Source organism: Coregonus lavaretus (assembly GCF_964263955.1).
Source record: "Coregonus lavaretus genome assembly, contig: HAP1_SCAFFOLD_664, whole genome shotgun sequence".
Classification (NCBI taxonomy): domain Eukaryota; kingdom Metazoa; phylum Chordata; class Actinopteri; order Salmoniformes; family Salmonidae; genus Coregonus; species Coregonus lavaretus.
The window spans coordinates 128190-145000 of NW_028163505.1; the positions used below are offsets into that span (position 1 = coordinate 128190).

A 16811-nucleotide genomic window follows, 5' to 3' on the forward strand; every position below is an offset into this window, starting at 1 on the left:
ATTACATCTGTTTTAATGCCTACAGTATTGTAGGACTGTTATAACATTTTAAATAAAAGTATGATATTGTTTATTATACTTATTATTAATATAAGTATTATTAATGTTGTCTCTCTCTCTACTCTGTCTCTCCTCTTCTCTGTCTAAATTAATCACCACAACACATCCCTGCTGCTACTTGATGAGGTCACTAGGTGTTGTGTTAAGGCTGCTACAATATCATTGAGTTACACAGCTACTTTAGCTGTACTTTAGCTACAGCTTTTAAATGTTTGTTATAAAACTGTAAAAAATGTTTAAAAAAACAAACAAAAAAAACAGCATTCAACATGAGGCAGACAGCTCTTACTTTTCTCCAGTGTGTCAGCAAGCTCCTTCTGGTTCATTTTCCTCAGGACGTGCAGTGTGATCTTCAGAGCCCCCTCTCTGGCACTGCTCTCCTGCTTCTCATCTTCAGCATCCACCACTTCCTTATCCTGCTTCTGACTCTCAAAGCCTTCTGGGAGTTCTGGACTAAGAATCCTCTTGAACATCTTCAGCTCGTTCTTCACAAATGTCATAATATTCTCTTCAAGCAACTGAAATAAATCAAGTCAATAAGTTAAGCAAGAGACTAAATGCTTTCTCATTAACACATGAATGAATGATTGACAGGTCAACTTTACTTGAGGTAAACGAAAAACAAATGTACATAACAAGACCACATACACTGAATATGGAGGCCAGGTCTTTTTGATGACTCTGGGAAGACTGACCACTGGGAATATTTGACTCTGATCTCTCCTGTTGGTTTCTGTGGACAAAACATGACATTACATTTCCACATCCAGGGAGTGCACACACACACACACACACACACACACACACACACACACACACACACACACACACACACACACACACACACACACACACACACACACACACACACACACACACACACACACACACACAGGGAATGTTGTGTTTGTTTGATAATGTTTCAGGACTATGAAAATGGAAAAAAGGATTAGCCTATGGATTATGAAAACAACAAAAATAAATGGTAAAATGGGAGAGGAGAAATGACTAGAGACAGTGTTGTTTAACTCACTGACAATGACCCATGAGTTATTCTTACCTTTGTTCACTAGAAAAGTATCCCTCTCTAAACCATATAGGACGATCCATAGACCAGTCACTCTTCATGGACACACAGCTGGGTACAGGGGAGGCTGGTCTCTCCTGCTTGATTGGGCTTCAACACAACAGAGACAAACATTACATCTCTCATCCACTCTGAGCTCAGATGGGGAAACAAGAGTTTCATTCCAAAATGCTATATATCCATTTTCAGAAATGTTGGTCAATTAGCTTTTATTGTTTAAAGAAATTATTAAACCACTACAAGGCTTTATAAAGGTGTCTAAAGTGTGTAATTTCCACTTTAAAATGTCAGACTTGATTTTCCCTGATGAAAAATGTATGAACCCCTACAGAAAATATCCCTTAATTATAATCCACCTAAAAATACACATTTGCTATTGCTGCAGGATTATTTTCCTGCTGTGAGAAACTGGGTCAAATTAAGATATGGCATCTGTAAATGCATTCATCTTAAGGTAGCTAGGTGAGACGACCACGTATCACAGTCAAATATACAGGATACGAACATTACACTCCAGCTAAACAATGGTTTTAAATCACATCTCAAATCTACAATAGTTATATTGAAGGTACCCATTAGTAATCATTTCTGATGAAAAAACAAAATTGTGATTTTCTTTTCTCCTATATAGCGTTTTGGAATATAAATTATTTAACAATATTGTCAGCTCACCTCTTGTCTTTGGTGTCATGTTCCCCAGAGAGACTCATTTTAGAGGCAGGGCCCCCCTCCTCTCTCTCCCCAGAGAGACTCATTTTAGAGGCAGAGCCCCCCTCCTCTCTCTCCCCAGAGAGACTCATTTTAGACCACTGACCCCTAAACAGAGATGCAGCATATTGGTTGTGGTGAATACAGTGACAACTAATTATTGAATGTCAATTGTTCTCTTTTATTCATGATCTCTCAGAAATAAAACAGTTTACTAATAGATACATCCAAACAGTCAGGTGATTTAATGCAATGACTTTTTCTATACCAATGACTACTCAAAACCCACCAACAAGGCCTGAAAACTAGGCCAAAACATAGCCCCTGATAGGCCTACATCTTATTTCAGACAGCCTCCAGTAGCCTGGGCAAGATGTAGGCAAGATGTAAGCTGAATGATTTAGCAGCTTGCTTAGTTCAAATTGACAGATTCATTTATTTAACATGAATAGCAAGACGATGTTGAGGTAGGAAGTGCTTCTGTTGCCCAGTAGCCTGCTGGAATAGGCTACTGAGGATGGGGTCGTAATTTCAATCTGTATTAAATATTAATAACATGGATATTAAGTAAATAGGTCCATGCTTGTCAACAACAGCCAGGTATTTTTTTTACCTGTAGCCTAATCTGGCTGACTGTTACCTTTAATCTAATGCATTCTAACATCTGATCAGCAATTGAGATAGAACTGTGACCATGGTGACACTTTAACTTCCAATTGAATTAACTAAACACGGCCATTATTAATTACATAATAACACAAGGCTACAACAACAATAAACTGACGTTATAGGCTTAGTTTATTATTCAGAAATACTTAGAAATACTCACTTTATTTTTTTGTTCTCTCCATATAGTGTTTTCTGCTGTCGTCTCAAAATGGATCCTGTACAAAAGAAGAACTTTACTTTCAGTTTCATCTCAGCCATCTCCCCACCCTGATAATAAAGTGTTTTATTGGTATCTTCCACTAGATGGCAGTAAACACCTGCTGTAACTAGACTTTACAACAGTAAGTGTTCGGTTTCTTGGTCCTGGTGACTCCTGGGAAGTGTCTCAGAGGAGGAGTGCTGACCTAGGATCAGGTCCCCCTGTCCATGTAATCTTATTCATTATGATTGTTTTGTCTCATGTCTCTTTATATTAATATAGCCTGGGGACCATGTAGCTGTATTGAAATGACCTTGTTTTATAACCTTCTTTGTTGCTCAGTGGTACTTCAATTGGCCGGACCATGCCCAATTCTTTCACACAGTAATGCTCCAGCATCCACTCAGAGCTTATGCATCTAATGCATTCCTCAAATACTGCAGAGTTGTTAAGCAAGTCCCATCTTCATCCACATGTATTTGCTTATTTGTAAGATTAAACCTGAGGGGATCACTGTAGTGTGTCATAAATGCATCAAAAATGGTTCTGAAGTCCTCAACAATGCTATTATGTACCGTAACTGGGATGCAGTGTTCTTTCCTGATTTCCAAAATCAAAAAATAGATATTATTTTTGAGACCTTCAATTAGCTGCTCAGTGTTGATCTCTGTGGCTTGAACATATTCAGCCTCTGGCAGACTCTCTACATCGCTCATGTCATCTTCAATGGGATCAGTCCCCGTCTCAAATTCATCACGAGGGCAATTCTCATCTAAGTTGGCGCTTAAAAGCTCTGTGGTTTTGGTAGATGTGTGACCGATAGGCGCTGAAATATCTATTTGTTTTCCCACACCCATTAAGTCCACAGGTAATTAGAAATGTGGTTCATGCTGGTGATAGAGGCCAATATGTGTGAGTCGTCTGGACACAGAGAAAGTATGCTCGTTGCAAAGTGGACAATTGAAGAGAGTTGGCATTCTTCAGAAAGATTGTGAACCTTGGAATGATGGGATGGAATCATGGAGATCATTGGTACTCAGCCACTTGCAGACATCATCAAGGGACCAGTCTTCCACAGCCACACTCAAATTCAAGTTGACACATAGCGCAAAAGTGAAATGTATTAGTGTTGAGGCTAAAACAAAACCTATCCCACTCTTTCCAGACAACCACCTTTCCTCCTCATTTGTATTTATGGTTGTTCCATAAAGAAGCAGAGCTTGTCAGGAAAGGTGAAGATGTCTGTCTCTTATTTATCTGACGCCATATTTCTTATTATGGGACATTATGGGATTCTGCAGTCCCACATTTAAGTGTTGACTCAGATAATATGATACTCCAAATGGGGCATTAAGTTCTTCTTCCATGTCAACCCAAATTGGCCTATTAGAGTTCTCAATAAAGAGAGCCTATCTGGGCAGTTATAAAGGCTTCTTGCTATAATTACATGTTAGGGAGCTTTAATCCTCCCTTCTAAGTCTTTACCTGTAATCTAGCTTGGTTCATCCTGGCCCTTTTAATAGTCCAAATGAATCATTTTGTCTATGGTGTTAAAGGTGTAGGCAGGTATGGACAGTGGAAACATGCTGATGACGTAATTCCGTTTAGGAGCTTTAACCATCTTCATAACATGTGGCCTACCCCACAATGAGATGTATAGCTTGGCCCAGTTCTTCAACTGGAGTTGAATTTTGTTCAAACACTGTATTGATTGATTGATTGATTGACTGCAAATACCTTCATTCACCATTCAGTTAGTATTGGAAAAGATGAAGGAATTACACAGAACACACTATAATCAAACTGTATTGATTGATTGATTCACTGTAAATACATTCATTCACCATTCAGTTAGTGCTGGAAAAGATGAAGGAATTACGCAGAACACACTATAATCAAACTGTATTGATTGATTGATTCACTGTAAATACATTCATTCACCATTCAGTTAGTATTGGATAGACAAAGGAGTAACACAGAACACACTATAATCACACTTCAAATACATCCAAATACTTTATAGAGGCTAACCTGTTAGTAGATCCATAGCGAGCTTTAAACATTGTCTTGCTTTGGTCTGAAATACAGAGGACAGAACAATACGCCCCAATACGCCAACCTGAAAGACATCAATTAGACACAAACACAACATAAACAACATGAGTATTCAATATCAAATGCATCTAACTAATCTGATCTGCTTTATGTATTCTTCTTTTTGTCAAGTCGAACATAATCTACATTGGGTCATCTGTGTGTGTGTGTGTGTGTGTGTGTGTGTGTGTTACCTGTTCGTGGTGGTTGATACATTTCTCTATCCGAGCTCACAGCTTCAAAACTCTCCACCACTTAACTGGACAGGGGCAGGATAAGCCAGGTACTAAAGGGAGGAGGATGGAAGGAGATGGTGAGAAAGTATATCATGGGTTTAAATGACTACAATTTCTCAATATTGAGTCTAGCTAGCTAAAGTTAGCTAACGTTACAGTACCTTTAACTAGCTAGCTACTGTAGCTAACGTTAGCTAAAACGTACCAACATTTATACAACAATTACCAGCTAACATTACAGGCTATGTAGCTTGGCTAGCTAATGAAAAACCAAGAGTACATTACATGATGTATTGTTTTTTAGTTATTTGATAGTAGTTTGATGAATTATTATCTTAGCTAAGCGAATAGCTACGGTATCACTCACCTTTCACGTCAATCCGTTGCAAGTCATCTCTTATTGGTCGCGTCTCTCCAACCATCCGCGCGCTTCCCGCTTCCAGTTGTCTTTTGACCAACGGTCTCAATTTGAATTCTGCGCTGGAGCGCCCTTTACTCACGAGGGCGCTGCTGGTTCCAAACCGAACCCCTCTTTTGAAAAGGCTTCTTCAAAGAACCCCTGAAGTCTACAACGGTTCAACAACGAGCTGATGGCAGAGTATAGGCTTGGAAATTAATCTTAAGGTATATTTTTTACCTTATATTATCCTAAAGGATCCTACAGGAAGCTTTTCTTTTAAGAGTGTAGTTCACGTAATGTTGATATCGTGGATGGTCAGTCCTTGGTCTGTATAGGTTAGAGTTATAATGTTGATATCGTGGATGGTCAGTCCTTGGTCTGTATAGGTTAGAGTTATAATGTTGATATCGTGGATGGTCAGTCCTTGGTCTGTATAGGTTAGAGTTATAATGTTGATATCGTGGATGGTCAGTCCTTGCATCCATAGCTCTGTCTATACATTGAGAGAGGATACATTTATCCAGCTCCATCCCTCAGCTTTTTACCGAAACGGGTGTGGAGTAGCTTTGTTATTGTTTCAATTGCTGATTGCCGCGTTAAGTTTGGGATTGAAGGGAAACTAGACTGACCTGGGTCTAATATCTGTTTTAGACCAGCCAGATTGCTCAAGATTGATTTCTAAACTGGACGTCTGTCCATGTCATGAGGAAGTCAGGAAATGCCTTAAAAACCGACCACTAGGGGCAACAGTGAGCGTTATTACCACCAAGTAGACTTGGGTTTTGCTAAAGTTATGTAATCCCATGACTCTGGATCAAAAGGTTGCGTGTTCAATCCCAGTTGCAGACACTCATTTTATTTTTATTTTTTATTTTTACCCTACCCCAAACCTTAACCCTTAACCTTGACCCTTAACTTTTAAATTTGACGTTTGGAGCAACTTCGAAATTTGAAGTTTAGAGAAAAGTGCAAAAATGTCTAATTCTGCAGTGAGACTGTGAGAGCTCATTGAGACACCTGGGTAGGAAGGCTCAGGAAGGCAAAGGGAATGTCTCAGATAAAAATGCTTTAGGCATTAATTAGGCATTAATTCTATGGTAAGGGTTAAGGTTTAGGATAGGTTTAAACTAGCACTGAGATTGAACTCGCGATCCTCGAAGCCATAGCTCGCGGCTTAACACCGTAGCAAGCTGCGAACCTACTAGATAGAAAATAGGTGTTCACGTTTGCCCCTAGTGGACAGTATTGAAGGCATCTCCCGGCATCCTGGGGACCTGGACAAACGTTTAATACTGCAGTGGATCTGGTGTGACCTGGCTGCTCAACTAAAGAGGTCAGATGGTCAACATCGTATATATTTAGATCTAATCGTTTCATAACATCATACTGCCCTAGCAGGGAAGACAGGAAGAGGAGGGGGAGGAGGAGGAGGAGGAGGAGGAGGAGGAGGAGGAAGAATATTAGGAAGAGGAGGAGGAGGGGGAGGAGGAGGAGGAGGAGGAGGAGGAAGAGGAGGAGGAGGAGGAGGAGGAGGAGGAGGAGGAGGAGGAAGAAGAAGAGGGGGAGGGGGAGGAGGAGGAAGAGGAAGAATATTAGGAAGAGGAGGAAGAGGAGGAGGAGGAGGATGAGGAGGAAGAGGGGGAGGAGGAGGAGGAGGAGGAAGAGGAAGAAGAAGAGGGGGAGGAGGAGGAGGAGGAGGAGGAGGTGGAAGAGGAGGAGGAGGAGGAGGAGGAAGAGGGGGAGGAAGAGGAGGAGGAAGAACGTTAGGAAGAGGAGGAAGAGGAGGAGGAGGAAGAGGGGGATAAGGAGGAGGAGGAAGAACATTAGGAAGAGGAGGAGGAGGAGGAGGAGGAGGAAGAATATTAGGAAGAGGAGGAAGAGGAGGAGGAGGAGGAGGAGGAGGAGGAAGAGGGGGAGGAGGAAGAGGAGGAAGAACATTAGGAAGAGGAAGAGGAGGAGGAGGAAGAGGGGGAGGAGGAGGAGGAGGAAGAACATTAGGAAGAGGAGGAAGAGGAGGAGGAGGAGGAGGAGGAGGAGGAAGAATATTAGGAAGAGGAGGAAGAGGAGGAGGAGGAGGAGGAGGAAGAGGGGGAGGAGGAGGAGGAGGAAGAACATTAGGAAGAGGAGGAGGAGGAGGAGGGAGAGGAGGAGGGGGAGGAGGGGGAGGAGAGAGAAGAGGGTAAAAGGCATTAGTCTCCGTCCAGTGCCGATGACTCATCACAACACCAGAGGCGCTTAGTGATTACATCATCACTACTGTGACATCAAGACCCGAACTGACGATGGCTTTAACAGCTCATGGCAAAGGTTCCAGCGTTGTGTGTTTGTGTCTGTGTGTGTGTGTGTCTGTGTGTGTGTGTGTGTGTGTGTGTGTGTGTGTGTGTGTGTGTGTGTGTGTGTGTGTGTGTGTGTGTGTGTGTGTGTGTGTGTGTGTGTGTGTGTGTGTGTCTGTGTGTGTGTGTGTGTGTGTGTGTGTGTGTGTGTGTGTGTGTGTAAGACATTAGCATTCTATAAAAGCCCCCAGGGTTCCTTCTCTGTCCAGTATAAATATAAACACATAAACATTTAAACACATAAACACACGTCAACACGTGGCACAGATGCTTGATGTCTGCAGGCTTGCAGTGAGGAGCCGGGTGGTGTCCATAGGCAGTGACTGAAGCAGAATGAACCGAGTGTAATGGTGAATGGAACGTGTTAACTTGAAAGCATAAAGCCAAAATGAAATTGCCCCTGAAAATGATTACATGATAAAACTAGAAAATGAATGTGTTGATATATGTACTTGTGATGATAGTTGGCCAATCCTGTGTTAACACGATGTATTGTGATGATAGTTGGCCAAGCCTGTGTTAACACGATGTATTGTGATGATAGTTGGCCAATCCTGTGTTAACACAATGTATTGTGATGACAGTCGGCCAATCCTGTGTTAACACAATGTATTGTGAGGATAGTCGGCCAAGCCTGTGTTAACACAATGTATTGTGATGATAGTCGGCCAAGCCTGTGTTAACACGATGTATTGTGATGATAGTTGGCCAAGCCTGTGTTAACACAATGTATTGTGATGATAGTCGGCCAAGCCTGTGTTAACACAATGTATTGTGATGATAGTCGGCCAATCCTGTGTTAACACAATGTATTGTGATGATAGTCGGCCAATCCTGTGTTAACACAATGTATTGTGATGATAATCGGCCAAGCCTGTGTTAACACAATGTATTGTGATGATAGTCGGCCAAGCCTGTGTTAACGCAATGTATTGTGATGATAGTTGGCTATTAGGCAGTACGCCTGTAAGGCTGCAGGTACGGGTGTGGTTGGAGGCGTGGCCAGCCAATAAAGATGGAAGTCCCACCCAGTTGTCTACATTAATTAAAATGGTGGAAGCCCTCAAAGGCTCTGCCCATGATAATACGGGTTTTGGCCACTAGAGGCCTCTATCATTCTCTATGACATCACCATGTTCCATTGGATTCTTTCTGTGTCCTTGGATTTGAACTTCCTTTCAAAGACTCAGCGAGAGGTTCAGGTAGGACTAAGGTTTCCATTGTGAATTTGCTCTTTGGGTGATTCCTCACGAAGCTAGGAAAATAAAGAAGAACATGGCTTTTTGGGGGATTTTCATGACATGTGATCCCATAGAAGGGTCCTTTTGGAGGAAGGATTGTCGACATGTATTTGACGTTTGTATCTTAAAGCATATGTCACAGGTGTGACAATGAGCCTCCATTTCTTATCATGCATGCTTCTGCCTTTCTAATTAGTATGATTGATCCTGTAATTTCATTGGCTGACTGTCTCTGTGTTTGTTTGAGGGGGGTTGTTGTTGTTGTTAGGGGGGGGGGGGGCGGTATATTTAGTGAGGAACGTTCCAACTGGAATCTGTTCCAAAAAAACATTGTAAATAAAAACATTGCAAAGAAAAAAAAACGTATAAGAAGTTCCATGGAATAATCCAGACAGTGGCTGAACGGGTCACTTTACATTTTCACTCACTACCTGTCCTGAACGTTTATCCCATGTGGTTTCATTCTCCCAACATGCTTGTTAGCGTAGCTTTGCACAAGCTACTCGACTGGTTCATCTCTGTTCCCTTGGCAGCATCAGTAGAACCATAGTGTAAAATGTCCCTTCAAATTAAGAGTCCCCATGCTCTTGGGATTGGACATTGGCTGGACTAATGGTCTATAGTCAAACTCTCATTTGTTTCAGGTTGTATCTGTCTGATGCAGTTTTTATACACTGGCTGCCTTCAGTTATAGGTAGATTAATCCTTCACTTTACATTTTAATCATTTAGCAGACGCTCTTATCCAGAGCAACTTAGAGTTAGTGAGTGCATACATTATTATTTAAAAAAATATATACTGGCCCCCCGTGGGAATCGAACGCACAACCCTGGTGTGGCAAAAGCCATGCTCTACCAACTGAGCTACATCCCTGCTGGCCATTCCCTCCCCTGGGCCAATTGTGCGCCGCCCCATGGGTCTCCCGGTCGCAGCCGGCTACAACAGAGCCTGGATTCGAACCAGGATCTCTAGTGGCACAGCTAGCACTGCGATGGAATGCCTTAGACCACTGCGCCACTCGGTTCATTCAATATTATCACAAACAATGAAGAATACCAATGAAGGTTTTAGACAGATAAACCTCTACAACCTGATTGTACTAGTGAAGTGGTTGATGACTAGATGACTAGTTGAATCAGTAGATGTGCTGTTGTCGTATATGATGAATGGTGGTCATTATTGCCGTCAACAAAGAGTTCGCTATGCTGCATCGTGTTAGAGGCTTTTATTAAAATCACGAATTTACAGCATAGATACAGACTCGCGATGTCCGGAGAACGGCTCCCAGATTGCTATGGCCGTTCTGCCGTCTCATCGTTTAACCCCTATTTATAAACAATGCAAAGGGAGGGGCTACTCCCTCTTCTGGCCAATCACCAGTCTCCCCTCGGGCGTCACCCTCCAAGCGGCACATTTCAAATAACATCATAAACCATCCCCCCTCTGGCCTGAACAACCAACATTCCATTTCGTCATGAAAAACATTTAACAAAGGCATAATCTTCAGATACGATATTCCCCCCTTTCGAGACGAAATAAACGTCTCGAAAACAAACAGAATAAGATTATGACTATTAACCATTTATATCATTGAGTATCTTTAACATTAAACCAAACACATTCTCCTCTAGAGTGTAAATACCTTTCTATGAAATACCTGTTTATGAAGTGTGAATACATTACTATGACATATGAAGAAATCTCTATGGAGTGTAAGAGCGAAAAACTGTCCAGCAGCCATCCATCCATATCAATCAAGACAGTAAAATTCTCTCACGGTCCCTCTGCCCCAGGCAACCACCGTCGGTACTCCAGATAACCTCATTAACCATGTAAATGCATTTGAAACTATGATGTAATTAAATACACATGTAAGCCCTGCAAACAAAATCCTATCCAGAAACATCCACTCTCAGGCTGGTCAACCCATAGGACTTGAAAGGGAATCTCTCCCTGCCTAAACCTTCTGTCCCTAAACCCCATCGAAATAAACAAAAGCATCTAAGATCCTCATCTGCATTCAATAACATCAAACATCATTCTACTAAAATCAATACCTAAGAATATGACACAATTATGTATTACACATGTCTATATTTCATTGCCAACACTGGAATGTAGTCCACTACACTTCATCTCCCTGTAGTGTCCTCTTCCAATGGACTTGTTGATGATGGAATCAGCCACACCCTCCTTGTTTCATCTCCTCCAGTCATATTCTCCCTTCATATTGTCTTTGTTTGAGTATTCCAATCTCCACATGTTCTCCCAAATGCTTCTGGAATGACAAGAAAATAAACGACCAAACAGTATCTTTTGCAAAACAACATTTTCAAATTAAACCTCAACATCAATTTAAGAATATAAAAATGACCTATAAATGATATATGAATCACATTAACCTATCCCCCCCTTGATTCATAAATCATACTAAAATCATACTAAAAAAATGTTTTCCTTGAAACAATAAAAATAAAATGATCAAATAATCAAAAAGGATATTTATCCATTCAGTAGTCCATCTAGACCCCCTCGTCCGTCTTCGTCCAGATCCGGAACAGTCAACACCGGCATCATTCTCCAACCTATTTCAATCTCATAGCTTCCTCAAAAGTCAGTAACATATTACACCTTGCTATCAAAGCTGTCATTAACCCATCACTGCCCCTACTGGCCTAATTGATCTTGCAACCAAATTTTCTCAGATCTCCCAAACACATCCCTTATAATGCATCTATAACCCCAGTGATATTATCTGAACTATCTGGACTCAAAGTATAACTAATATTTATCAATATTATCTTCCCAAATGTTACACCATACCATTAATGAAGTCCCCCCTTCTCCCTTAGACTTACCCTTCAATGATAGGCTTGAAGACTATGACATGTCGCCATGTCACCCTATTTTGAACTCTAATTTCAAATTTCTGTGTTGGTACCACTCCTCTTTTAATGGTAAAAACCTCATATGGAAGCTTAAACGTTGACCTGTAACAACATCCTATCCCCCATAGGGTAAGAATATACTCTATCATCACAAACCCACCAAATATCTCTAAAATTCCCATAGTCACATTGTCAGTCAAAAGCTAATCTTTTAACCATCAAAGTCCTGCTCTTCTTACTACCTGATATATAAAAAGTAACCTATTATTTGTCATTACTACCCTTAAGGTCATACTTATCCAAAGTTATCATATAACATCCCAATCTGATCTTCCCATAAACATACCCCTTACCTCATATGTTTTATTAGAACAACAACAACTTTTATCCTCACTGGTTACACCTGAATACTTCAGAGTTTGCAATTACCTGATTTTACTTTCCCTCTAACCAATGCCCATAGGGTAATCCCTTCACCCAAGAACACTTAAACCCTACTGGTCTGACAACTACATTATTTTATCTGTCAATGACTGTTGCCGATACCACAGTCATGACAAAGCATAACCCTGACCCACACCTGCCAGAGGCCGCGCGACCGTCTAACACGTCTTGGGCTGGCATCCCCAACAGACATCAACCCTCAAGATTCCTCACTGATTCTTACAGAATGAGTTAATCTATCTCTAATTTTCACAACAGAGGAACGAGCAGCACTGATCAGATGCCCCCCCCCCCCTCTGTCATCAAAATCAAAAGACCCCATCTTGCAGCTTCCATGATGAATCTCTATTCTCCATTTCAGATTAATCTATATTGTTTCTATTAATATCTGCTCTCCTATTTTAATCCTATTCGTACTATCATTGACAGCCCTCTCCATCCTTAACATAAACTCCTGAGTCATTAATTTCTTTCCAAAGTTACCATTAACGTCGTTGATTTAGTTGATGAATTAAAACCCTTAATTCCTTTTAATGGAAAAGCTACCCATATCCTATGTGTATTATTCACTGTTGGAGTGACTACTGTAATAAACTTATCCTTAACTCCCTCTGTGACTGTGGAAACTTCTACAGACTTCAAATCTTCCATTATAGGCGTCACCTTACAAATTACATAGCCCTTTAACCCATAATTCTTAACCGGAACAACTTCTAATGCTTGCACTAGATAAGTACACATATATTCTCCCTAACCTTTCTCTATAATATTACGCAACATAAGTGAACAGTCACTCCTAACCCTCTTCTAAACTATACCTCCTTTTACTCCTGGTCCTGATAACAACACTTATTCTCCATAATTATCTCTCCATATGAGAGAAACGTCCCCATCCTAAACCCTAATAAGTATTTTTCCCCCTAAAATTGGTGCTGTATTGGTTCCCTTATAATCAAATGCAATATATTTATGACTTTAATACCTATCAATGTTGAAAGAGTTAAACTGCTTCTCCCTGTTGTTCTAATAGACTGAAGTGTTAATGTCCTTATTTACTCCTAGTTTTCCCCCAGTTTTCCCCTAAGACTTTGAACTCTTTCCTTGTACTTCCATCCATCACCACTAGTGTCACTTTTTCCCAAATCTCAGTCCTATCTCTAAATCCCTGACTTTCAAACTTTTGATTACACAAAATACACCTATAATGACCTTGATCTCCCTGCTGGAAACTGTAAATATAGATACTCAATCACCCTCAAATCATTCAGCAACACATACTTTCTCAATGCCTCTGCTCCTAACCGATTTAAACTCCTACCATATCTTCCCACTAAACTTTAAAATGTCCTTCCTCACTGTTCTCTCTCTGTCTTACTACTAACTTTGAAACTTAGCTTACTGTCTCAGAGTTCTTCCAACCCTAATCTACTCCTAACTTATTTTAATCTAATCTTTTCTCTCATAACATTTAAAACCTTTTCCCCTGATTTATTGACAAAATCTCTTACCACCAAATTTTTGGAATATGTGATTGGGAAAGTTCCCCACCTGCTTCTGACTCATTACACACAGACTTGGCAAAACCGACTAAACACCTTTAGCCTAACCTCAAATATCTTTGTGTCAGGAGGTAACCCAGAATAACAGTCACTCTATTAAGTTTATTTTCCCAGACAGATTGTCTAACAGGTAATCTAATACATTATCATCCTTCCTATGATATTATCTTTTAAGCAAATGATTCCCAAAAAACCTTACTTCTTAAAATATTCTACCAGACAGTCAGTCGTCTAGTGTGCATCTTATTGTACGCTTCAATTCTCTTCCCAACACTACAATAACAGTATCTTCTAATATTAGTACTTTAAGAGTAATTAACCGTTTTACTACCTCAAATCCCTATCCTAATTCGTTATCAATTAGTGAGATGTTTAATCTCTTTAGGCTGAACCCAGATAAGTTTTCCCCTATTCACTATCCCTTTTAATTGTCAGTTGTTTCAACTGTTAGCTATTTCCTCTTCTTCTCTAATCGATGCTCTCAGCAATGCACCCCCCTTCATCTCTTCTAGAACAGGTGATCTTTTTCCTCCTTCATCTTCCTCTGTTGTTTTCTCCTGTTCATGGGATTCTCTCAGCAGTTTTCTTGGTCCTGTTCCTTCTCGTCGTTGACATATCAGTATTCTTCAAAAGGTTATCTTCTAAGTTCTGTTCTTGAAATATCATCTTCCATCATCTTCTTACTTTTCTTCTGTGCCAGTCCTTGTAGGACAAACTCCTCTTGAAAATAAAGCACCTTTAATCTCCAAATCTTCATCGCTTTCTTCATCTTCAACTTCCATCAGAGATCAAATCTCGTGTACCCTTCTTTCCTCTCTTGCCACTTCCTTCTGATCACAGAGTCATATCCACCCCTGCATGACCTCTCTCAATCACTCTCATCTTCATCATCCTCATCTCCTTAAGTTCCCAGACATCCCGGTTTTCTTCCTTCTGGAGTTTTGAATTCATCTTCATCGTCGTTTCTGCTCGTATTCGTCTTCATCTCTGATGCCATAATCACCATGCTAGATAATCACTGAAAGCTTCCTTCTCGTAAGGTGGGTGTCTTTCTGCTGAATCCATATGTGAGAAAGGTGTACTAACTTCTGCCATTAGTCTCTCCTAACACTACTCTAACCCTACTTTGATTAAAAAATGACTATTTTAATCAATTTTCCCCTATATCAAGCCCTTTATATTCCTTTATTGTGAACTATCCTATTTTAGACTATATAAGTTATATAGGCTTCCCCCCTGTAATTCTTAATATAACCTAAACAAATCCATTAACCATCCTGAATAATTAAACCCAATTTTTATTCCTATATCCTATGTCACCAACTTATCCATTAGTGTTGGCTATCTTACCACAACCCATCAACTGCCAGTAAATGCAAGTTAGTCATCTTCAGACTAAAATACCCATAAACAAAGCCTCTAACCCTTCAATAAATGATACACAGAGCATCCAAAATGCAATTTTTAATGAAATAGTATTTGCCAAGCCTATGCAAAATCGTCATAAGCTCACATATCTTGTAACAGTAACCTGTTTGATGACTTGATCCCTCCACCGCGTCACGTGATCACTTCCTGTATCTCCTCGCTCCCCCTCTCTCCTGTCTCTCATGACAAGGGACAAAGACACAAGAACAGCTTTTAGTAGTTCATGCCATCCCTGAGTATTCCCAACCATTCAATATTCATTCGTTCTACATTATTCACTCTAAGACTAAACTCAGGACTAATTATAGATCGCCCAAAAACCTTGATTTTATTTTCATCCGTCATTTAATTTAATTCAATCTATTATAATCCGTTATTCAATTCAATGCATTATACTTCGTCAACATATATTTAATTTATAAATTTAATAGGTCCCAAAACAAGTTTCATCTTAACCCACCGCCGTTTAAACTTATAAGATTCGTGTTAAAGTCTCCCTGTGCCTATTTGTTCCGTCGTCTGTGTTCCTCTGTCTCCCCCTGCAGTTTAACCAATGTGTTGATTTACAGAATTCCACGCATGCGCAAATATCATTTTAAAATTAAATGCATCCCCATACATTTACTAAATAGATCGCTCCAAACCATTTCATTTAATTTTAATCGTCTTATTTTAATTAATTATACTCCGTCAACATATATTTGATCTATAAATGTACTACATCTCGCCAAATAGTTTAACGTTCACATAACAGTTACTTTAACGATTTTAAAAGAGTCGTGTTCACCTTTCTTTTCCGGTAGCCATTAAACCCCTGAAAAGGAAACCCCAAACAAACATATGACCTTACGCCACCATTTTGTTTCGTCGACCGCATGTCGTAGATTTAGTGCCGTAAACCAAAACGTGTCCTAATCTCGTGTCATAAACTCCCCCTTTCTGTAGTGTAGTGTCGCAAAATTAAATGCATGCGCACAACCATTCAAAAATACCTTTCCCCGTGAAAGAATGATTCTCTACTCTCTCTCCCCAAACAGAAAGAATAACAGCCAGCTGTAACTTCCCATTTCCCCCTTATAGTCAAACAACATTTAACAGCGCTCACAAAACATACAACCCGACTTACAAACACATAAACAAGTTTAAAAGACTTTAATCCATCGCAATGGAATCTCTAAGGATATCCGTTAGCATGTAGCACGCAACACAATTAGCATGTAGCATTAGCATTTAGCTTAGCCCAAGGTACACTGCGACACAAAACACAGTTAACATTTAGCCTTAAGCATTAACATTAGCATTTAGCCTTAAGCATTAGCATTTAGCCACGATGTACCACGTGACCTGAAACAACCCAGCCTTAGCTTCAGCCTCTAGCCAACTGCGGCCTACTAGCTATACAAATGAACACCCCGCACCGTGGCCAAATCATCATCATCACAATTATCTCCCCGTCTAACTTTAT

At 40.3% G+C, this 16811-nt stretch overlaps 1 protein-coding gene across 1 annotated transcript in view; it reads right to left on the reverse strand.

The window, feature by feature from the left end:
* Nucleotides 1-16811, reverse strand: part of LOC311118054 (NACHT, LRR and PYD domains-containing protein 6-like) — a 114784-nt gene that overhangs the window by 12554 nt on the left and 85419 nt on the right. Inside the window, exons 4-6 of the mRNA XM_084192929.1 lie at nucleotides 1121-1237; nucleotides 709-793; nucleotides 350-578 (exon numbers count right to left, since the gene is read on the reverse strand). Of these exons, the coding sequence (XP_084049055.1) occupies nucleotides 350-578; nucleotides 709-793; nucleotides 1121-1237 (431 nt within the window). The remainder of the gene's footprint in view (nucleotides 1-349; nucleotides 579-708; nucleotides 794-1120; nucleotides 1238-16811) is intronic.